Source organism: Hibiscus syriacus, unplaced genomic scaffold, assembly GCF_006381635.1.
Source record: "Hibiscus syriacus cultivar Baekdansim isolate YM2019G1 unplaced genomic scaffold, ASM638163v2 tig00117021_pilon, whole genome shotgun sequence".
In the NCBI taxonomy this organism is placed as follows: Eukaryota; Viridiplantae; Streptophyta; class Magnoliopsida; order Malvales; family Malvaceae; genus Hibiscus; species Hibiscus syriacus.
This window is the reverse complement of record NW_024063527.1, coordinates 1,439,291-1,463,124: the sequence shown is the minus strand read 5'-3', so window position 1 is coordinate 1,463,124 and position 23,834 is coordinate 1,439,291. Positions and strand designations below refer to the sequence as shown.

Genomic DNA, 23,834 nt, shown 5'->3' with positions numbered 1-23,834 from the left:
TACCCTTATCAAATTACACACATGTCCTGACGCCGTTTAAGAGAGGGTATAAATACCCTATGCTGGCTGGCCCGAAGGGCCAGCATCTCATTTCTCATTTCTCTCTTCTCTCTCTTAAACTGAGAGAGAGATTTCTCTCTCGCCTCTCTCTAGATTCCTCCAATCGGAGGAAGGCTGGCCACCAGTCGGCAGTCGTTTACCGCCGGCCACCGCATCCGATGGCCGGAAAATTTTATTTTTTACCAAAACGTATATCGGACCGTCCTAATGACGGTTCCGGTGACCGTTTTTCTTAAAAAGCTCCTGATCGGAGCAAATCTATAAAAATACCTTCGGGTATTTCGAATGTTTCGTCGGCACGTAGCGTCTCCGGTCACCGCGTGGTTTTTTCGGTAAGTTCTTTCTCCTTTCTTTCTTTCTGTTTTGATTGCTGCTGAGGGTTGTTATTATTTTTTTTTCTGTTTTCTGTTGTCTGTTCGGTATCTCTTCGTTGCTCTCTGTGGTCTATTGGTTACTGCCTTCGTTGCTCTCTGTCTCTTTTTTTTTCTTTTTGCAGGTGTGGTCATATAGTCTCGAAGAGGCTCTCGTCGGACGAGTCAATAGAGGAAGCTTTGGTGAGTCACCAAACTTCCAGTGGTGACTCACCTCTAGAGCAGCGACGTGTATGACCTCGGGATGCTTCTGGAGCATTCTTATGAGGTGGTGTCAAGGTAGCAAGGCGTCGGCAGCTGCTGGTTGGGTCACCTAGCATTGAAGGTGTCGGCTGGCTGACGAACGGCGGCCATGTGGCCCTAGGGTATCATAACCCTAGGGTTTCTGCTGAAACCATCTGAACCGTTGGATCAATGCTAGATCCAACGGTGGAGAAGCAAAGCGGCGGCAGCACTAGGATAGAAAACCCTAGTTGGGTTTTAGGGTTTCTGATGGGTTTACTCAATTGGGCCAGAATTGGGCTCATGTTTGGGTTGTAATTTGTGTCTGTAATATATAATAAATAATAATATTAATAATAATAAAAATAATAATAATAATAATAATAAATATAAATATAAAAAACCAAATGTAAAAAACTAGAGCCTTCAATATGAACACGATTTCTCTTTGTAAATTAATGAATGAATAAATATTTTATGGGTAAAGTACATAAATATGTCTCCAGTTTATAAATAGTCGTTTTATCGAGTATTCTATTATTAAAATTTACAAAAATAATATTTTAATTTTAGATTATTATTTTATTAAATCTTATAATTATTAAAATTTATAAAATGATCATCTAATTTTTCGTATACTCAATGATTTTTGTATTAATAAAATATTGGACCAAATTACGAATGTATGACCTAAATTGCGTTGCTATTGGTTTAATTTCCCTCCTGCATTTCTAGCACTCCGTAAAGTTTGGCGCGATCTTCCATTTCGCAAAAGGTAAGCTCTCCCTCCCCCATATCTTTCCGTTTGTTTCCTGGGAAAATGAAGGAAACCAATTCTTATTCTTTCTGCTACCATATTCTCATGGGTTCTGCATCAATAGGAAAAGATAACAAGTATTCAAACATGAGGTTAAAGGGCTAGATGGGAAGAGTTTGAAGAATTGGAATTATACTTAAAAGTAGCAAAATAACTCTTATCAGATCATTTTATTCATCGACCACTAGAGGAAGGATGAACAAAAGGAGAAGATCACAGAACCAAAAAAAGGAGAAAAGGGAAATCACACACGGAAACAAAAGAAAACAAAAAACAAAAGTCATTAGTAATCTTTATTCATCGACCACTAGAGGAAGGATGAACAAAAAAACAAGGGAGAGGACCATTTGAAAATCAATAATCCAGAGAGCATAGCAACAAGAAAGGGGAGCTGGGGCAGTGGTGGTGAGAACAGAGAGAAAATAAAAGAGAGAAGAGGGGCGCTCTTTCCTTCGGCCGACACACCGCTCCGGGGATTGAGACATCTATCTGACAATCCGAGCAGTTGAAGACTCCGTTATAGTGAGGGGAACCACATAGTTAAAAATGACGCCAATTAAACGGTGGTCGATAGCGAATCCGAGAGGAAAAGATGAGACGTTTATCGACCATTCCGTGGATTTGAAAACCGTTTCTCGCAAAACCAAGGCCATATTCAAGCTCCCGATATTGAGGCGGAGCTTCCCTCGAAGTTCGGCGTTAACGATCGCCCGAGTGTGGCGGTGGACGACAGCTTTCGTTCTGGCGAGAAGGTGACAAAACGCACCCTTAATCTGTTAACAGGTCTGGAACTGTTTTGTGATTCAAAAGTTTTGAAATTATATGTTGCACGTGCATTTTAATGTGTTGATAATATTGTACTTGTAGTTATTATAATTTTGAATGAACCATTCTTTGACTCCTTTTTTTTGAATAATTTTGTTTCTGTCCCTATTGAATGTTTTTGTAGAAAAATGATGTTTATGCTTAGGGTCTTAATTCTTGCTTTTGCTTATTCTGGTCATTAGTTTCCAATCTTTTTATTTAGGTCCTAATGTTGGGATTGTAAACTTTCACTTGTTTGTATTCTGGACATGATATTTCTGAAATTTATATTCTAGTCCTACATGCGTCTATGGTTGTATTTTAATCATAATGTTTGAAATCTAATTATTTGTGGTTCATGACCTTATTTTTGTTCAGTGCATAATTTTAACCTTAGACTTGCTTACCTTTTGTTTCAATCATTATATTGTTGTCTTCCTCATACACATTTATATATTCGTAGTGGTATATTTATTACCATATTAGGAATTGAACATAATCTTTACCATGTGTGTACAATCTTTATATATGAAAGTGTATTGCATGATTTATATTCGTTGTCTTAAATATGAACACGTAAATATTATGTTTGTACTCGCATGTTCATCTAGATCTAGGTTGTTGCATTGTTTATTTATTTAATGCATGGTAACCTCATTTGCATAACTCGACATAATACATAATCGAACTAAGGGTAATATCCTTTTAAATTAAAATTGTCTTGAGTGGTCTGTCTTAACTGATTAGAGGGTCGTTATGACCATTTTAAGTTAAAAGTGTATCCCGAAAGTGAAACTAAAAATTGATTCGTCACCTAAAATTTGGGAACGAAAGAAAAGGAAATGTTCGTTTATTTAAATTTATCGAGAAAAGATTGTTACAACTCATATAAGATCTAGTCTCGATATTTTTAAATTATCGAACATTCTCTATCTTTCTAAAATGACTAGGTAATTTTAATTTAATTTATTTGAGTGTTTTTTGAATATTGTAAAATTCACTTTTTTGTTGTTTTACAGGATCAAAAATTAAATTAAATTCGAATTTGTAAAGTTCATTGCAAAGACGTTAATTAATCGATTAGGTACTGATTTAGGGCTTTGTGGGGGTGCTAATCCTTCCCCACACGTAATCGACTCCCGAACTCATTTTTTGGTAACGTATACCTCAATTTGTTTTTTTAATTAAAATTAATTCTTATTTAAAATAACAAATTTTTTTGGTGCCCAATCACACCCTAATCAAATATTGGTGGCGACTCGTCGAACCGTATTTTTCGATGGTAAGTAAAATCCAAAAATTTTCGAAACGAGAGGTCTTTTAAATCACATTTGTTTTTAAATTAAAAATAGGATAATTAAGAATTAATGTGGTTTTCAAAGTCTCACTTTTAAGGGAAAATCGTTTTGACAGCTTGGCGACTCCGCTGGGGACATTTTTTAGAAAGTCAGGCCGATAGTCAATTAATTAATTGTCTTTGCAATTGAAAGTTATAAATTTGTTTTAATTTGGTTTTTGATCCCTTGTTTGGTTTTTAATAAGTTTTGTTTGTATTTTGTTTTTTTTAATTTAATTCGATTAACAATTAAATAGTTGTACTGATCTGTTTGCTAATGGTTTCAGATTATTTGTAAATTGAGAACTGATTTTTGAGTGCTTTTATTATGTGTTTTTTCGCTTTTTCTCACACATTGCACAGTTGCATTTTCATGACATGAGTTAAAACCCCGCTCCATCCTAATTAAGTAGGAGTGAGAGACTATGCCCTCGTGTGGTTTTCACCTCCGCATGGGATAGTGGATCGCTCCTGGAGCTCACGCCTTATGGTCCTCGTGATGGTATTTACCTCCGCACGGACATAAGGAGGTGTGTTCCCTCGAAATTGAACTCGATCCCCTAAAGCCTGTGATGAGCTAGGATTGAGGGTTCGACAGCCCAAGGGGGCACCGGCAAGGACAATTCGAGAACATATTACTTTAGAACCGAACCCAGCATATAGTGAACATAGAGCTCGAACTTAGGTCGATATGAGAATTTGTGATATTAACTTCAATTTGTGCCAACTTGCTCCTCAATTCCTCTTGTATTTCTTTCTGCTTTATCTCAAATTTGGATAGCCTATCTTCAGTTTCTTTAGACATTTTTCTTGTGTAGTGCTGAACGTTCTTGCTTCAAGGAAAAACCAAGATCACTTCGTTTGAAATCCTTATTTTAATGAATGAATGTTTTAATGTATTATGACATAAAAATGCAAAAATGCCAAAGGCAAATGTAAATATGTGAATGTAATAATAAGAATACAAATTGTGCAATACAAAAGCAATCATAAAATTACAAATGCAAAGATGCCAAATGTAAATATGCAAATGTAAAAATGTAAATGTAAATTATTTAAAATACCAGAATAGGACATCCAATTATATTAAGACTGCCCTTTTCTTTGATATTGAAAATAAATAAACATTATTATTTAATTAAATATGTTTTAATGCATGATGTAAATTTAAAAATGTAAATGTAAATACAAACGTAAAAATATACAAATGCAAAATACAAATGCATGTATGAAAAGGTGTTACTCAAGAGTGATCATCTTAGAACAGATTTCATTGAACGTAAAAGTTTCGGTACATCAAACAAAACTTTACATATAGGGATATATTTCATTCCTAATTTCTCCAAAGCCAAATTAGTCTACTAGCTTAAGGGACATATTGCTTGTCTGGACTGCAACTTCTTCCATGACATTCTCTTTCATCTTCTGTGTCACTTCTCGGAGTTGCTCATTTTCCCTTGTAAGAGAACCTTTCTGTCCAAGAAGTTTTTGAACAAGATCTTCATATATGTTGCAGTTCTTTTTCAGCTTGGTGACCCCTGTTATCCACTCTTTTGGGGTACTTCCTAGGCCAGCATTTTGAAAGGTTTGACTGATCTTCTGAAAATCTTCATGCATGGTTTTCATTTATGTGCTTAATTTCTTGTTTTGGTCGTTCAAGTCCTTCAAATAACATGCTTGAGCTTCATAAAAACCTCCACTACTCTGAATGCCCTGATTGATGTTCTTACCATAGACTGCTTTTGGTATCAATCTGGTAGGATCCTTGTGTAATACTTTTGGTATTAATATAACCGATTCTCTATGTACAAAACTTCCCTCGATCCTCGTAGTTTCTTCAGGATATTTTTCCTTAGCCACATCATATTTTGTTTGATCATAAAACTTTTTGTCCATTTACGATTTCTTTCCAATTTGATGAACAGTCTTTCAAGTCAACACCTTTTGATTATGTCATGATTATGTAATGCAGACAAAAGAATATAAACAAATTAGAACAATGTAACATGCATGGAAAAATAAGAAAACAAAAATTGAATAATTAGTACCAATTAATGGAAAGAAAAATTCTATTTATCAAGGTATAAATCATAATCTCATGCTTTCTAGTTCCATGCTTTGTTTGGAAAATTTAACCTAACCGCATGATTTCTAGTTCGCATGCATTTATTCAGGAAAAAGAAAAGGAAATAAAATAAATTAAAAGCTAGAGCTTATTTTTCCTTTGTGTATACCTACTGGCATGATTTCAGATCGGGAGAGTTTCTAGGGTTTATTATATGCAGGTTTTCAGTTCTAAGAGTAAAGGTACTCGAATTGTCCTTGTTGATGCCCTCTTGGGCTGTCAACCCTCAATCCTAGTCCATCACAGACTTAAGCGGATCGAGTTCAATTCGAGGGAATATATTTCTTTATGCCTGATACGGAGAATAAATTCTCACGAAGACATAGAGCATATGAACCCCAAAAGCTACTTGCTAGGTCTGACACGGAGAATAAACTCTCACGAAGACGTCGCTTTCACTCCCACTTAAAAAAGGACAAGCTTGATTAGAAAGCTTTATGTTATGCAAAGCAAGTGTTGTGTGTGAGGAGAAATATTCAAACCTCTAACAAATAAATAATAAAATTTAATATTTGAAAATAAAGCATTAATTAAAATAACATATAAATATTATGAAAATAATAAGTATATATATAAAAATTTTGAAAAGAAAGAATTAAAAATTAAATATATGAATTTTTAATTTTCTAATTGATAGAGACAATTAATAATTGGTTTTAAAGATAGACCGTCCCCAGCGGAGTCGCCAAGCTGTCGTAACCGGTTTTCGTCCGGGTACGAATTTTTTACTTGGCGGGAAAATAATGTGAATAAATTAATGATTTTGATTTTTTTTAAAAAAAATATTTTGGGAGTCGCCATCGGCCTTTTGGGTTAGGTAGGTCGAATACCTAAAAAATCATCTTTTAAAAGAGTTTTTAAGAAAACATCGATTAAAAGATAAACTGATCTGCGTTTTAACCAAAAATTCATTCTTTTTAATAATAAAAAGGGATTCGTGGTCGGTTACGTTTAGGGAAGGATTAGCACCCCTACAACGCCCAAAATTGGTACTTTTTAATTATAAATTGTCTCTTATTATTAGAAATTAAAATTCAAAATATATTTAATTTAAATTTATTACTATAATTTTAAGTAAATTTATTAATTTATATAAATAAGATATTTATTTATTTAGAAATATCATAAAAGAGCTTCTAGGTGTTTTAAGACAGCTCTTTCCTTTGATATTAAAAAATAAATAAATATTAAAACATTTATCTAAAAAAATAGATTAATATATACAATTTATAAAAGTAAAATATTTATTTATTTAAAAATATCAGAAAACAGACATCTAGTTGCTTTAAGACTGCCCTTTTCTTTGATATTAAAAAATAAATAAACATTGTTATAAAATTTTTTATAAAATTAATCAAATAATATATTAATATGATTAAAATAATAATAATAATTAATTTAAATATATAACAATAAAATAAAATTGCAATGTAATAAATAAAATTAAAATTATATGATCAAAATATAAAGTATTGAAAATAAAAGATCAAATTCAAAATATTAAGAAATCTATATCCTAATATTTTAATTTAACCTTAATTATTTATTCAGGGCTAAAATAAAATTTATAAAACTATGAGGGACTAAATGTGATATTTATCCTAAATATATTATTTAATATAAAGGACTAAAATAAATAAAATTAAAATTAAAGAACCGAATTATAAAGATCTAAAATTGGGTTCAGTGACTAAAATATAAGGTTATAAAATTATAATGGCTGCGGAAAGGGTTTTACCCATACCAAATTACACACATGTCCTCCCTTAAACAACGCCGTTTAAGAGAGGGTATAAATACCCTATGCTGGCTGGCCCGAAGGGCCAGCATCTCATTTCTCATTTCTCATTTCTCTCTTCTCTCTCTTAAACTGAGAGAGAGATTTCTCTCTCGCCTCTCTCTAGATTCCTCCAATCGGAGGAAGGCTGGCCATCAGTCGGCAGTCGTTTGCCGCCGGCCACCGCATCCGATGGCCGGAAAATTTTATTTTTTACCAAAACGTAGATCGGACCGTCCTAATGACGGTTCCGGTGACCGTTTTTCTTAAAAAGCTCCTGATCGGAGCAAATCTATGAAAATACCTTCGGGTATTTCGAATGTTTCGTCGGCACGTAGCATCTCCGGTCACCGCGTGGTTTTTTCGGTAAGTTCTTTCTCCTTTCTTTCTTTCTGTTTTGATTGCTGCTGAGGGTTAATATTATTTTTTTTTTCTGTTTTCTGTTGTCTGTTCGGTATCTCTTCGTTGCTCTCTGTGGTCTGTTGGTTACTGCCTTCGTTGCTCTCTGTCTCTTTTTTTTTTCTTTTTGCAGGTGTGGTCATATAGTCTCGAAGAGGCTCTCGTCGGACCAGTCAATAGAGGAAGCTTTGGTGAGTCACCAAACTTCCAGTGGTGACTCACCTCTAGAGCAGCGACGTGTATGACCTCGGGATGCTTCTGGAGCATTCTGATGAGGTGGTGTCAAGGTAGCAAGGCGTCGGCAGCTGCTGGTTGGGTCACCTGGCATTGAAGGTGTCGGCTGGCTGACGAACGGCGGCCATGTGGCCCTATGGTATCATAACCCTAGGGTTTCTGCTGGAACCATCTGAACCGTTGGATCAATGCTAGATCCAACGGTGGAGAAGCAAAGCGGCGACAGCACTAGGATAGAAAACCCTAGTTGGGTTTTAAGGTTTCTGATGGGTTTACTCAGTTGGGCCAGAATTGGGCTCATGTTTGGGTTGTAATTTGAGCCTGGAATATATAATAATAAATAATAATAATAATAATAATAATAAATATAAATATAAAAAAAAACCAAATGTAAAAAACTAGAGCCTTCAATATGAACACGACTTCTCTTTGTAAATTAATGAATGAATAAATATTTTATGGGTAAAGTACATAAATATGTCTCCAGTTTATAAATAGTCGTTTTATCGAGTATTCTATTATTAAAATTTACAAAAATAATATTTTAATTTTAGATTATTATTTTATTAAATCTTATAATTATTAAAATTTATAAAATGATCATCTAATTTTTCGTATACTCAATGATTTTTGTATTAATAAAATATTGGACCAAATTACGAATGTATGACCTAAATTGCGTTGCTATTGGTTTAATTTCCCTCCTGCATTTCTAGCACTCCGTAAAGATTGGCGCGATCTTCCATTTCGCAAAAGGTAAGCTCTCCCTCCCCCATATCTTTCCGTTTGTTTCCTGAGAAAATGAAGGAAACCAATTCTTATTCTTTCTGCTACCATATTCTCATGGGTTCTGCATCAATAGGAAAAGATAACAAGTATTCAAACATGAGGTTAAAGGGCTAGATGGGAAGAGTTTGAAGAATTGGAATTATACTTAAAAGTAGCAAAATAACTCTTATCAGATCATTTTATTATTCTTCTAGATTTTTTAAGCTCTCTGTCGAATGATTCTGGAAATTTTATGTATTTCATTTACCGTCGAAAGCTGCTAGTATTAATTTTCCATATAAAATGGGTTTGGGATAAAACTTCCCTAGTTTTAAAAATGCAGATTTATGCCTTTACTCAAGTCCTTCCATCGTCAACTATGATCGAAATTTTTCTGCAATAAGGTTTTAACTATTATCATATAAATTGATAACCATTTATGGACGCACCTGTTTATCAATGTATTTATAGAATTTGAAAGGCATTTCTGTGATTGTGTCTTCTGAACTACATGGAACTATAACCTATTGAATGATATTAGTGATTAAAGGGAGTGTTGTTTGTAGACATACGTTTTGTCCGGGGTTATGTCGGAGCGTACCGGAAGCAATGACATGCCTAAAGAAGAACCTAATCCGTTGAAGACAAGCCCAATGACCCAGTAACATTATCATCTAAGCCAGTCCACGTGAAGTCCGGGAAAACCGAAAAAATGGTTATCGGGAGTTAACCAAAACAAAGTGGGGTGAGGGTCAGTTTTTATTGATAAAAAATTACTGGAAACGGAAGAGAGGGAGGAATCAGTTTTTTTTTAATCCAAAAAATAGAGACCAAAAGGAGAAGATCACAGAACCAAAAAAAGGAGAAAAGGAAAATCACACACGAAAACAAAAGAAAACAAAAAACAAAAGTCATTAGTAATCTTTATTCATCGACCACTAGAGGAAGGATGAACAAAAAAACAAGGGAGATGACCATTTGAAAATCAATAATCCAGAGAGCATAGCAACAAGAAAGGGGAGCTGGGGCAGTGGTGGTGAGAACAGAGAGAAAATAAAAGAGAGAAGAGGGGCGCTCTTTCCTTCGGCCGACACACCGCTCCGGGGATTGAGACATCTATCCGACAATCCGAGCAGTTGAAGACTCCGTTATAGTGAGGGGAACCACATAGTTAAAAATGACGCCAATTAAACGGTGGTCGATAGCGAATCCGAGAGGAAAAGATGAGATGTTTATCGACCATTCCGTGGATTTGAAAACCGTTTCTCGCAAAACCAATGCCATATTCAAGCTCCCGATATTGAGGCGGAGCTTCCCTCGAAGTTCGGCGTTAACGATCGCCCGAGTGTGGCGGTGGACGACAGCTTTCGTTCTGGCGAGAAGGTGACAAAACGCACCCTTAATCTGTTAACAGGTCTGGAACTGTTTTGTGATTCAAAAGTTTTGAAATTATATGTTGCACGTGCATTTTAATGTGTTGATAATATTGTACTCTTAGTTATTATAATTTTGAATGAACCATTCTTTGACTCCTTTTTTTTGAATAATTTTGTTTCTGTCCCTATTGAATGTTTTTGTAGAAAAATGATGTTTATGCTTAGGGTCTTAATTCTTGCTTTTGCTTATTCTGGTCATTAGTTTCCAATCTTTTTATTTAGGTCCTAATGTTGGGATTGTAAACTTTCACTTGTTTGTATTCTGGACATGATATTTCTGAAATTTATATTCTAGTCCTACATGCGTCTATGGTTGTATTTTAATCATAATGTTTGAAATCTAATTATTTGTGGTTCATGACCTTATTTTTGTTCAGTGCATAATTTTAACCTTAGACTTGCTTACCTTTTGTTTCAATCATTATATTGTTGTCTTCCTCATACACATTTATATATTCGTAGTGGTATATTTATTACCATATTAGGAATTGAACATAATCTTTACCATGTGTGTACAATCTTTATATATGAAAGTGTATTGCATGATTTATATTCGTTGTCTTAAATATTAACACGTAAATATTATGTTTGTACTCGCATGTTCATCTAGATCTAGGTTGTTGCATTGTTTATTTATTTAATGCATGGTAACCTCATTTGCATAACTCGACATAATACATAATCGAATTAAGGGTAATATCCTTTTAAATTAAAATTGTCTTGAGTGGTCTGTCTTAACTGATTAGAGGGTCGTTATGACCATTTTAAGTTAAAAGTGTATCCCGAAAGTGAAACTAAAAATTGATTCGTCACCTAAAATTTGGGAACGAAAGAAAAGGAAATGTTCGTTTATTTAAATTTATCGATAAAAGATTGTTACAACTCATATAAGATCTAGTCTCGATATTTTTAAATAATCGAACATTCTCTATCTTTCTAAAATGACTAGGTAATTTTAATTTAATTTATTTGAGTGTTTTTGAATATTGTAAAATTCACTTTTTTGTTGTTTTACGGGATCAAAAATTAAATTAAATTCGAATTTGTAAAGTTCATTGCAAAGACGTTAATTAATCGATTAGGTACCGATTTAGGGCGTTGTGGGGGTGCTAATCCTTCCCCACACGCAATCGACTCCCGAACTCATTTTTTGGTAACGTAGACCTCAATTTGTTGTTTTAATTAAAATTAATTCTTATTTAAAATAACAATTTTTTTTGTGCCCAATCACACCCTAATCAAAGATTGGTGGCGACTCGTCGAACCGTATTTTTCGATGGTAAGTAAAATCCAAAATTTTTCGAAACGAGAGGTTTTTAAATCACATTTGTTTTTAAATTAAAAAGAGGATAATTAAGAATTAATGTGGTTTTCAAAGTCTCACTTTTAAGGGAAAATCGTTTCGACAGCTTGGCGACTCCGCTGGGGACATTTTTTAGAAAGTCAGGCCGATAGTCAATTAATTAATTGTCTTTGCAATTGAAAGTTATAAATTTGTTTTAATTTGGTTTTTGATCCCTTGTTTGGTTTTTAATAAGTTTTGTTTGTATTTTGGTTTTTTTTTAATTTAATTCGATTAACAATTAAATAGTTGTACTGATCTGTTTGCTAATGGTTTCAGATTATTTGTGAATTGAGAACTGATTTTTGAGTGTTTTTATTATGTGTTTTTTTGCTTTTCCTCACACATTGCACAGTTGCATTTTCATGACATGAGTTAAAACCCCGCTCCATCCTAATTAAGTAGGAGTGAGAGACTATGCCCTCGTGTGGTTTTCACCTCCGCATGGGATAGTGGATCGCTCCTGGAGCTCACGCCTCATGGTCCTCGTGATGGTATTCACCTCCGCACGGACATAAGGAGGTGTGTTCCCTCGAAATTGAACTCGATCCCCTAAAGCCTGTGATGAGCTAGGATTGAGGGTTCGACAGCCCAAGGGGGCACCGGCAAGGACAATTCGAGAACATATTACTTTAGAACCGAACCCAGCATATAGTGAACATAGAGCTCGAACTTAGGTCGAGCCTAACACGAACCTTAAGAGTCCCGTGAGGAGGGTACACAAGGAAAAGCTTTTTGAGTCATTTATTTTCGTTTTTCGAATAAATGCATGCGAACTAAATATCATGCGGTTAGGTTTATTTTTTTCGAACAAGCATGCGAATTAGATATCATGCGGTTAGGATTTTTTTTGCAAATAACAAAAGCATGGGGGTAGATATCATGTTGGATAGGATCTACTAAGCATGATTGGGTAGTCAGCATGTGAGGGTAGGTTTTATTTGAAGTTTGCGGTGCTTATTATCTTGTTGCTTATCTTATGACTACTAACCCATTTTTTTGTTTTATGTCTATTTTATTTTTGAGATTTATCGCATTTGCATCTTCATGTCATCCAAAGGTGTTAATTCGCAAGTGATTGACTAATAAGAAGGTTGGTCATAATGAGGCAAGAAATTCTTAAATATGTAATCAAAATCGGGAGATCCAGAGGCGTTCAGATGATTCATGAAGAAGGACATCCGATGAATGAAGAAATTTGAACCTGACTGAAGAACGATTCATGAAGAAGGATATCCTAAAGATGTTCTCTTAGGAGATAAATGTAGTAATGCGAAGGACGAGAAGACCCTTCACAAAGACGTGAAGAGCACTTTCCATTGAAAGTGGAGATGGAGATCCCAAGATTCAATTCAAGGACAATTGATTTCATCAAATGTGATAAAATACACCGACCATTTTGGAGATGCAATGCCAGATTCCATGAAGAGTATGGTCCAAGAAAATGAAGAATCACAATTGTATTTTTATTACATGGTGTAATGAAATCTTGTTGTCTAAATGAAGGTTGTTCTATAGTGGTCACTTTTGGGATTAACACCTTTTGCATTTGCATTTTTGCATCCACATTTGCATTCACATCGCTTTAATTTAAGCATTTTTACATGCATAAATCATGAAAATATGAGAGTAACTCGTGAAGGATGATGTGGCAGAAGCTCTGAAATTAAATTGAAGTTACCCTGAGACGTGTTTCTGGAAAGATAGACAATAATGAATGAGATCTTAGCACGAGTTAGTAAGATCGAGAGAATTCAAGAATAGCTCGTAAGGACCCAACAAGAAATGATTGATGAAGCAAGGAAGTTCCAAGTTGAATCCAGGGGACAGATGTCCAAGTTGATGAGCATGATGATTACAGTGATATATGGGGAGAAATCATCAGATGACCCTATTACACAAGAAAAGATGAAGACTTCGGGTGAGAATCTGAATGTTAGTGGTGCAACCAATGTGATGATAGCAAATGATCAAGAACAGATGAAGACTTCGGGTGAGAATCTGAATGTTAGTGGTGCAACCAATATGATGATAGCAACTGATCAAGAACCTGTTAGGGGATGTGGTAATTCAAGTTAACTCCAAAAATCAAGTATGATTCCAGAAAATGCTACGGAGATCATATTGGGAAAAGCAGAAGTTAAGGGTGAAACTTCTAATACGAAAGTGGAGCTAGACTCAAAGAAAAGAGGCATAGATGAGGCTCAAATGTCAGTAAAGAAGGCCAAAAAGAATAGAAAAAAGAAGAAGATGACACATCTGATTCCGATTCCGATCTCATATTCAGACTTGTTACCCTTTCTCTTTGAAAGTGGGCTCTTAAAGCCTTTTCCTCCGAGGCGCAACACTTATTTGCGTCCAGACTGGCAAGTTGTCAAAAGATCATGCGGTTATCATTCTCAAGAGTTTAGCAACTCTACATAAGAATGTACGATCCTGAGATTTAAAGTTCAAAACTTCATCACGGAAGGGTTGTTATGCTTTGAAAATGGAAAACTTAAGCTCCCCGAAAGCTCAAAACTTGTCGATAAAGAGAGATCTACAAATCAATGTCTCTCCCAAGATGTTGGTCAAACGTTAAGCCTTCAAAGCGAACGTTCCAGTGGTCAGTCACAAGGTCTTCAATATGATCATAATAATGGCAAGGAGAAAGTGGGATCAAAAGAGCTTTCATATAGCCAGATATATCCAAAGTTTCTCCAAGCCCAACTGATTGTCCCACGTCTGGCCAAGCCTTTGTTGCCCCCTTATCCGAGATGGTATAATGAGGATATCACTTGTGAATATCATACTGGAGCCCGAGGACACTCCATCGAGAATTGTAGCAACTTCAAGCGACAGGTTCGAGATCTTTTGGCTCATGGAGTTATAGAGGTGGATGCTCAGCAGTTGAAAATTAATCGCCAGAATGAAGTTGATGGGGTTAAAACAAGTGAAGTACATGCCAAATAGAGTGTTGAAAAGGAGAAAAATAAAATCAAGGAAAGCGAGATATGTGAAGCAGAGATAAAAGACTCAACTCTTGAGACCTCGCTAACGCTAAAAAAGAAGATAGAAGTGGGAAATGACAAGAAGAAAGTTAAAGGAGAGGTAGTCCGAGACTGGCCGCAGAAGATGTCTTGAGAAAATACGACCCTCAAGGTTTTTCAAGTGCCCATTTTTGACTTGTTATCCCCTTTAATCAAGAATCAGTACCTCACTCCAAGGCCATTAAGAATGAAAACTAGCTCATCCGCTTTTGGCTACGACCCAAATAGTGCTTGTAATTTTCATATGGGGGCATTAGGTCATCCCACTGACAAGTGCATACCGTTGATGGAAGAGATAGAAAATCTCGTTGATAAAGGAGTCCTGACACGAGAAATGATTGAGATATGGGGAGATAATGAGGATGAAAACTCTAATCCAACGGGGCACCCTCCATTCTAGGGAAAGTAGGGCCTTTTGGTTGAACAAGTGAAGGTTGTGCTCCACCATAATCGCATTTCCCATTTGCAACGTCATGTTTGAACTTGTTTTTCATCATTTCTCAGTTTGTTTTATAATGATATTTAAATGAACTCATGTTACTTTAAGAATGGTAATCATTGAATCAAATTCATGATTTGAAATTCTTTGAATATCAATTGAATTAAAAGCTCTTTAATGGTTAGAGTTATAAATTTTTGACAAAATGGCAAGGTTGAAACCTGATAAAACAAAGACCTTGACCTTATCCCCAGAAGATACAATCAAACACCATACATTTTTATTGCAGGGACCGATATAGACTTCTTCTATCATAATGGAATGAACCATAGGCTTGGTATTCAGGTATGCATAGGAGCGGACAACATGGGGCATCTTTTGTGTATGACATTACAAAACTGTCTAGATCATACTTTTGTTGACGATGTTCAATGATGATTATAACCTTTACGGATGGAATAGTTGAATAGGTGAATCTAGTTCATGTCAGTTGCTTGGAAATTGAACTCTAACGATGAGATTTTCTGACTTTCAACAACACCTAGACTATGACAGGTTCTTCTTGACAAGCTTAAGAAATTGGATCCGTATACCTAGATTATAATATTATATGTATATAATAAAGCTTGAGTTGTCCCTCTAGAGCAATTGGTTAAACGCCCCGGCTTTATGGATAGAATTCAACTAGCCTGATAAAAATGATTATGTGTATACAATAAAGCTGAGCTATTCTGCTAAAGCAATTGGTTATAGAGGAAACTCAAAAGCTCTGGCTTTATGAATATATTATATTCAAACCATGACCTTGATTGGGTACTTGGCAATTCGGTGTATGCTCCACTGTGATTGCCAAGTCAAAGACTTTGTGATGAGATGAACCCTTCAGCTAGCCCGATAAAGGCAAATTACAATAAAGGTGATTTTAGTTAGCCAGGCAATGGCATATTAAATCAATTTTATAAATAAGGAGTTTCGGTAAAGATGGACTAAAGGAGTCCAGTAACACCTGTTATAGTCAATTTCACACGAGCACTCAGAAATTTCATTTTTAGATCGATATTTCTGTACTGCTTTTGTTAGAGGAGTCTACGAAGCTTGAACAAATGGAAGATTTCAGAGAACTGAAATAGAAGTGTTCTAGAAAGTCTAGTAATTGATTATGCTAGTTGCACCATTTTGTCCGTATCCGATTAAAATACCAAGCCAGAAGGAGGGGCATGTTGTGATGTTCACAAGGACCGAGAAAGAAATGTAAGTTTGTTGGCCGAAACGTTAAAAAATAGGAAGCCAACCCCTCAATTTTGACACTTGTCAAAGAGCTATAACCCTGAAAATATTAAAGAGCTATTGATTCTTTTGATATTCCGTGAACTCTTGTTTATGGTCTGATTCAATTGTGAGCCTGAATTAAGGGGCAGTGTTTTACAAAATTATTTCATTCTTTGATCCCTAAAATAAGAGAAAAGGGAAAAATATTTTCAAACATGATAGTCTCAAATGTGAAAGGTCCTTGAGGCTGACGATTCTCTTTTTGCCTCCATTGAATAAAGAATAAGCGATACCAGAACATGAAGCATTCCACAGTGTTGAAAGAAAATAGTCCGAGAGATCAGAAGGACTGAGGAATGGAGCTGTAACACTTATTTGTGACGTTGTCAGTAACCAGTCAAGCAAATAATCACCATATGGGAAAGGGGCATATATCCCAGTGCATAGTAAAAATGCAAGAGTGTGACCAGTCAAGAATAAGATAATCACTTTATTTGAAGAGAGAGGCACACATATATCAGCTCATAACAAAAAGCAAGACATTGCGTTAGAAGGGTTGATCATTTCTTAAGTGTCAATGACAGCGTGAAGAAAAGCCCTCAAGCTATTTGACAACACTGTTGTGTAGCGGCATGATAATTTGAGCATTCAAAGTCAAGAGATTTTGGTACGAAATGAGCCATGAATACCCGCATTGGGGCATGACTAAACCCACATCATGTTGAGATGACAAGATTTGGACCAAGGAGTCATGAAGAATGAGCCTTACAAATTGAGGTGATGGGGCATTTTGAAGGCCCGTACCAGTATGAGATAATGTCGGGGTACGACTGAACCCATATCATGTTGAGATGATAAGATTCAGACCAAGAAGGCATTGAAAATGAGCCTTATAATTTGAGGTGTTGGGGCATTTTGAAGGCTCTTACCTGAATAAGATAATGTTGCGGCATTAGTGAAGGCTTGTTCCAGTTAGAGGTATTATTATGGGGCATCTTTGGAAGCCAATGAAGACCTGTGGAACGATCATTGAAATGAAAAATGGTTCCAAGGGGATAAAAATGTATGAAGAATGAAAATGGTGAAACAATGACAGTAGAGTTTACCATATATGATCATTTTGTCCATCATCAGTTGCATTATTCTGGTGATTTCACATGCATAAATGTTGGCGAGCCGAAACATCCCACTTTAATCTTCATTGAGTTTTGGTATTCTTGTAATCCCGTACAAAAACACTGGACGTTATGCAAAGAGCTTCTCTAGTTAAAAGATATGGGCAGAAGCCACAAGAAAAGATGAATGTGTTGACAAATGATTTACGAACCAGTAAATATGATGCTGAATCAATGTTGCGATCATGTATTGTTTCTATTATCCGAGATGAAGGTTGTCATACGCAACTCCAAGGTTAAAATGAGAAATGACGTGGTGACATGAAAAATTGGGATAAATCCTCCTTGTGATATGAGTTAAAGCAGAATAGATGTTACTATCCCATTGATCTTTGTGGAGTTTGGCGCAGTCATGTACATAGTCTCCAACAACGGGGCAACACAATCATGCTTCTGACCATAGCAAGAAGTTGAGAGAAAAAACACTTTCTCCGAAATAAAGATAGATAACAAAGACGACAAGGAGATAGAAGAAGATCAGAGGGCTCGTCAAAAATGAAAGTTGGAAACTATGAGTTGCTACACGGGTATATAGGAATGATCAAGTATAAGAAGACTAAGTTCATCACTTTGAAGTCAAATGAAGATGGAATCGACATTTATGCATTCATGGGAACATCGTTTGCATAAAACAAAATGCATTACACTAATACATTTAATTGCATTCGTGTTCGTGTTTCATGCATAAACACATGGTTTTAACAGATCTTCCAGTGAAAAGAGAAGATGCAGGATGTCAAAAGGCCAACAAGTCGAAAGGAAGATTTCAAACCTCAAATACAAGGAATCGCATTTAGAGAGACATACCCTGAAGAATTGAGAGGTCTAATCCACAGAAGAAGCATTACTCTAAAGTGATGACCATAAGATATAGAAGAAAAACAGAGATGTTCGTGTATGAAGAGAGGAATCACTCGATTAAAGTGACTTGTACACAGGAGATTGGGGCAAAGTCAAGTCTTCACCAAAGAGTAGTGAAGCAAATCCATTTTGAGCTTTCACCAAAGAGTAGTGAAGCAAACCATCTTAAGCCTTCACCGAAGAGTAGTGAAGCATATCCTTTTTAAGCCTTCTCGAAAGAGTGTTGGAGCAAACCATCAGACTATCAGATGTAGGAGAAAAAGTAAAATTTCTCGAGTACAAAGAAAAGGAAATGCGCGCGAGGTGTTATTAACCGATTCAATGTCCCAGGAAGTGAGAGGTTCAAATGACAGTCAAGTCAAGGAAGACTCTCGCATTTAGTTGCGGCAAGACAAGCTCTCACAAGAGAAATGAATTCGAAAAGATTCTCTTAAATTCTAAATTTTTGAGTATAATGATTTTCAAATTTTCAAGCACACATTAATGATTGATAATGTTTAATTTTCAGGTTCGACCTTAGAAGCAAATCAAACTTAAGTCTTCACGAGAGAGTAGTGAAGCAAATCATCTAAAAGTCTTCACAAGAAAGTAGTAAAGCAGAAGAAGATGTTCGAGTTCCATACTCCCTAGAGAAAGAGGGAGCGAACCCGTAAGAAGAAGATGTTCGAGTTCCATACTCCCTAGAGAAAGAGGGAGCGAACCCGTAAGAAGAAGATGTTCGAGTTTCATACTCCCTAGAGAAAGAGGGAGCGAACCCGTAAGAAGAAGATGTTCGAGTTCCATACTCTCTAGAGAAAGAGGGAGAGAACCTGTAAGAAGAAGATGTTCGAGTTCCATACTCCCTAGAGAAAGAGGGAGCGAACCCGTAAGAAGAAGATGTTCGAGTTCAATACTCCCTAGAGAAAGAGGGAGCGAACTTGTAAGATGAAGATGTTCGAGTTCCATACTCCCTAGAGAAAGAGGGAGCGAACCCGTAAGAAGAAGATGTTCGAGTTCCATACTCTCTGAAGAAATAGGGAGCAGACCCGATTACAGAAGATTATTCGAGTTCTATACTTCCTGAAAGAAAGATGGAGCGAACCCGTTTATTGAAGATTGTTCGAGTCTTATACTCTCTAAAGAAATAGGGAGCATACATGATTATTGAAGATTGTTCGAGTCTCATACTCTCTGAAGTAATAGAGAGCAGACCCGATTACAAAAGATTATTCGAGTTCTATACTTCCTGAAAGAAAGAGGGAGCAAATCCCTCATCAAGTTCCAAAGCCCAAAGATGGAACTGGATAAAAACACATTATCTTTTTTATCTTTGTCCTATTCTTGTTAGCAAAAGAATGGGCAAAGAGGGGCAGCTGTAGACATACGTTTTGTCCGGGGTTATGTCGGAGCGTACCCGAAGCAATGGCATGCCTAAAGAAGAACCTAATCCGTTGAAGGCAAGCCCAATGACCCAATAACATTATCATCTAAGCCAGTCCACGTGAAGTCCGGGAAAACCGAAAAAATGGTTATCGGGAGTTAACCAAAACAAAGTGGGTCAGTTTTTATTGATAAAAAATTACTGGAAACGAAAGAGAGGGAGGAATCAGTTTTTTTTATCCAAAAAACAGAGACCAAAAGGAGAAGATCACAGAACCAAAAAAATGAGAAAAGGGAGATCACACACGGAAACAAAAGAAAACAAAAAACAAAAGTCATTAGTAATCTTTATTCATCGACCACTAGAGGAAGGATGAACAAAAAAACAAGGGAGAGGACCATTTGAAAATCAATAATCCAGAGAGCATAGCAACAAGAAAGGGGAGCTGGGGCAGTGGTGGTGAGAACAGAGAGAAAATAAAAGAGAGAAGAGGGGCGCTCTTTCCTTCGGCCGACACACCGTTCAGGGGATTGAGACATCTATCCGACAATCCGAGCAGTTGAAGACTCCGTTATAGTGAGGGGAACCACATAGTTAAAAATGACGCCAATTTAACGGTGGTCGATAGCGAATCCGAGAGGAAAAGATGAGACGTTTATCGACCATTCTGTGGATTTGAAAACCGTTTCTCGCAAAACCAAGGCCATATTCAAGCTCCCGATATTGAGGCGGAGCTTCCCTCGAAGTTCGGCGTTAACGATCGCCCGAGTGTGGCGGTGGACGACAGCTTTCGTTCTGGCGAGAAGGTGACAAAACGCACCCTTAATCTGTTAACAGGTCTGGAACTGTTTTGTGATTCAAAAGTTTTGAAATTATATGGTGCACGTGCATTTTTAATGTGTTGATAATATTGTGCTTGTAGTTTTTATAATTTTGAATGAACCATTCTTTGACTCTTTTTTTTTTGAATAATTTTGTTTCTGTCCCTATTGAATGTTTTTGTAGAAAAATGATGTTTATGCTTAGGGTCTTAATTCTTGCTTTTGCTTATTCTGGTCATTAGTTTCCAGTCTTTTTATTTAGGTCCTAATGTTGGGATTGTAAACTTTCACTTGTTTGTATTCTGGACATGATATTTCTGAAATTTATATTCTAGTCCTACATGCGTCTATGGTTGTATTTTAATCATAATGTTTGAAATCTAATTATTTGTGATTCATGACCTTATTTTTGTTCAGTGCATAATTTTAACCTTAGACTTGCTTACCTTTTGTTTCAATCATTATATTGTTGTCTTCCTCATACACATTTATATATTCGTAGTGGTATATTTATTACCATATTAGGAATTGAACATAATCTTTACCATGTGTGTACAATCTTTATATATGAAAGTGTATTGCATGATTTATATTCGTTGTCTTAAATATGAACACGTAAATATTATGTTTGTACTCGCATGTTCATCTAGATCTAGGTTGTTGCATTGTTTATTTATTTAATGCATGGTAACCTCATTTGCATAACTCGACATAATACATAATCGAACTAAGGGTAATATCCTTTTAAATTAAAATTGTCTTGAGTGGTCTGTCTTAACTTATTAGAGGGCCGTTATGACAATTTTAAGTTAAAAGTGTATCCCGAAAGTGAAACTAAAAATTGATTCGTCACCTAAAATTTGGGAACGAAAGAAAAGGAAATGTTCGTTTATTTAAATTTATCGAGAAAAGATTGTTACAACTCATATAAGATCTTGTCTCGATATTTTTAAATAATCGAACATTCTTTATCTTTCTAAAATGACTAGGTAATTTTAATTTAATTTATTTGAGTGTTTTTGAATATTGTAAAATTCACTTTTTTGTTGTTTTACGGGATCAAAAATTAAATTAAATTCGAATTTGTAAAGTTCATTGCAAAGACGTTAATTAATCGATTAGGTACCGATTTAGGGCGTTGTGGGGGTGCTAATCCTTCCCCACACGTAATCGACTCCCGAACTCATTTTTTGGTAACGCATACCTCAATTTGTTGTTTTAATTAAAATTAATTCTTATTTAAAGTAACAATTATTTTTTGGTGCCCAATCACTCCCTAATCAAAGATTGGTGGCGACTCGTCGAACCGTATTTTTCGATGGTAAGTAAAATCCAAAATTTTTCGAAACGAGAGGTCTTTTAAATCACATTTATTTTTAAATTAAAAAGAGGATAATTAAGAATTAATGTGGTTTTCAAAGTCTCACTTTTAAGGAAAAATCGTTTCGACATTGTTCTCTCCTGAAGTCTTAAGCTTGAACAGTTGCGTCTACAATGTATATGTTTGTTGTAAATGGTTTAAAAGTATTATGAGCACCTTGGTTTATTAAAAAATAATACATGATACTAAGTACGAACGAAGTTAACCCTTTTGCTAGAAAAGTGGAAGGTTGATATGAAGTTTAAGGCATTTCTGACCGAACATGGAGTGGGCCTCTTAGAAAAGAGGTTTCTATCAGCCTTTGACAAAATGGGCAAGGTATGCCACTTACTTCTTACCCGAGACCATGCTATCTTTCTTCACAACCTTCTCAATGGCGATGGGGTTCAGTGCATTGCACAGTTTCGCAAGCATGCTCTCTTTGATGACTATCGCATCTCGAGTCAGAATGAGGACCGCATCGCTTTTGCGATTGATGTATCCCTTTTGCTTCGTGCTGTTCGAAGTAGTGTAAGCATCTGTACTGAATTTGGTAACGGACCTACTGCCAACCGTCTCCAAATTAAGTTGGTCAAGAAGTTGCCCCTCAACTGTACTCAGCCAATGCCTTTTCTTACCTTTGAAACCAAGGGTTATAAGTCTGCTGTCGTTCAGGATGTACCGATATCGAAACCTTTGTCTAGGGCTGAAGTGCTTGAGCTTCAAACTGCACTTGATCTGGCACAAGATCTACCTCAGACTCTGGTTCAAGTTCCAGACTTGAATCAGTTGCAGAACCTTGTGGAACGGATGAAGCATGTTGGTGATTTGTTGAATGTGTCTATAAGCAAGTATGGAGATCTACATGTGCAAATCTCAACAACTCTGGTCACGATTGGTTCCGAGTTTCGTAAGTTGTTGGTTATTGGAGAACAAGCTGAAGCTCCATCTGATGATAGGAATCTGAGTGCTCGGACTCGGTCAGAGATGACGATTTCGAGGGGAGATGCACAGCATTTTCAAGTGAGTGTAAAGCACTTTTCTAGGAGCATCCAATGTCAGCTGGCGAAGCCGGACTGTACGTTTTACGGGATCGCATCGTAGGGCTCTTGTCTGACCGTGATATTTCAGTTCTTCATTCCCGGTACGCATCAAACTGATAAATCGATCAGTCTACATTGCAGGCTTCCTGTGCTTGACCCTGGGTCAAATTGAAACTTAATCAATTTGCCATAACCGGCTGCTTTACTACTTCGAATTGATCGTATATTTAACGTATTTTTTTAACTCAAAACTAGTAATTTTCAAGGATAGCTTACTCCATTGAACCATTATGATTCATAGAACTTCTTAGTCACATGAACTATGAAGCATATGTTACAATAACAACACTTTTAGAGTTGATAGAATATTTCAAGTATCAAAAAATGGGTTTTAGCATTTGTCAATTCTAAGAATTGGTAGGATACATCGTCAGAAAAAATGGAGCTTAAGAAACACGTGTACAAAATTATGTGAATCAAAAAACAAGAAATTGATTCACTTAACTAAGAATGATGTGGATTCTATCAGAAGCTAATAAGAATACTCGAGGGGAAGAGGATTTATAGTGACATCAGAACACCGGCATTGTAACCAATTTTATAATGTAAAAAAAGGTTACAGAAAACAAAACCTGCATTCTCTTCATATATTAGCACTAGAGCCTTCGAAGTCGATTAAGAAAAACTCAATTCAACTTCTCAATCACGTCATTCTTCACATGTGGACGGTCAGATCAATATTGTTAAGTATCATATCAGTATCGTATTGGTCAATATTGATCAAAT

The 23,834-nt window shown here is 35.9% G+C and overlaps 1 protein-coding gene across 2 annotated transcripts; it reads left to right on the top strand.

The window, feature by feature from the left end:
• The first annotated feature begins 1,392 nt into the window (after positions 1-1,392).
• On the top strand, positions 1,393-23,218 carry LOC120195810. Of its 2 annotated transcripts, none has more exons than XM_039197746.1 (2): positions 1,393-1,428; positions 22,244-23,217. In XM_039197746.1, the coding sequence occupies exon 2, from the start codon at positions 22,261-22,263 to the stop codon at positions 23,107-23,109; it is 849 nt and encodes a 282-aa protein (XP_039053677.1). In that variant the 5' UTR covers positions 1,393-1,428; positions 22,244-22,260; the 3' UTR covers positions 23,110-23,217. The 2 variants fall into 2 exon arrangements, with proteins under 2 accessions (XP_039053677.1, XP_039053678.1); XM_039197747.1 differs by lacking the exon at positions 1,393-1,428 and adding an exon at positions 8,881-8,901 and having other exon boundaries at positions 22,244-23,218.
• Positions 23,219-23,834: the final 616 nt, after the last annotated feature.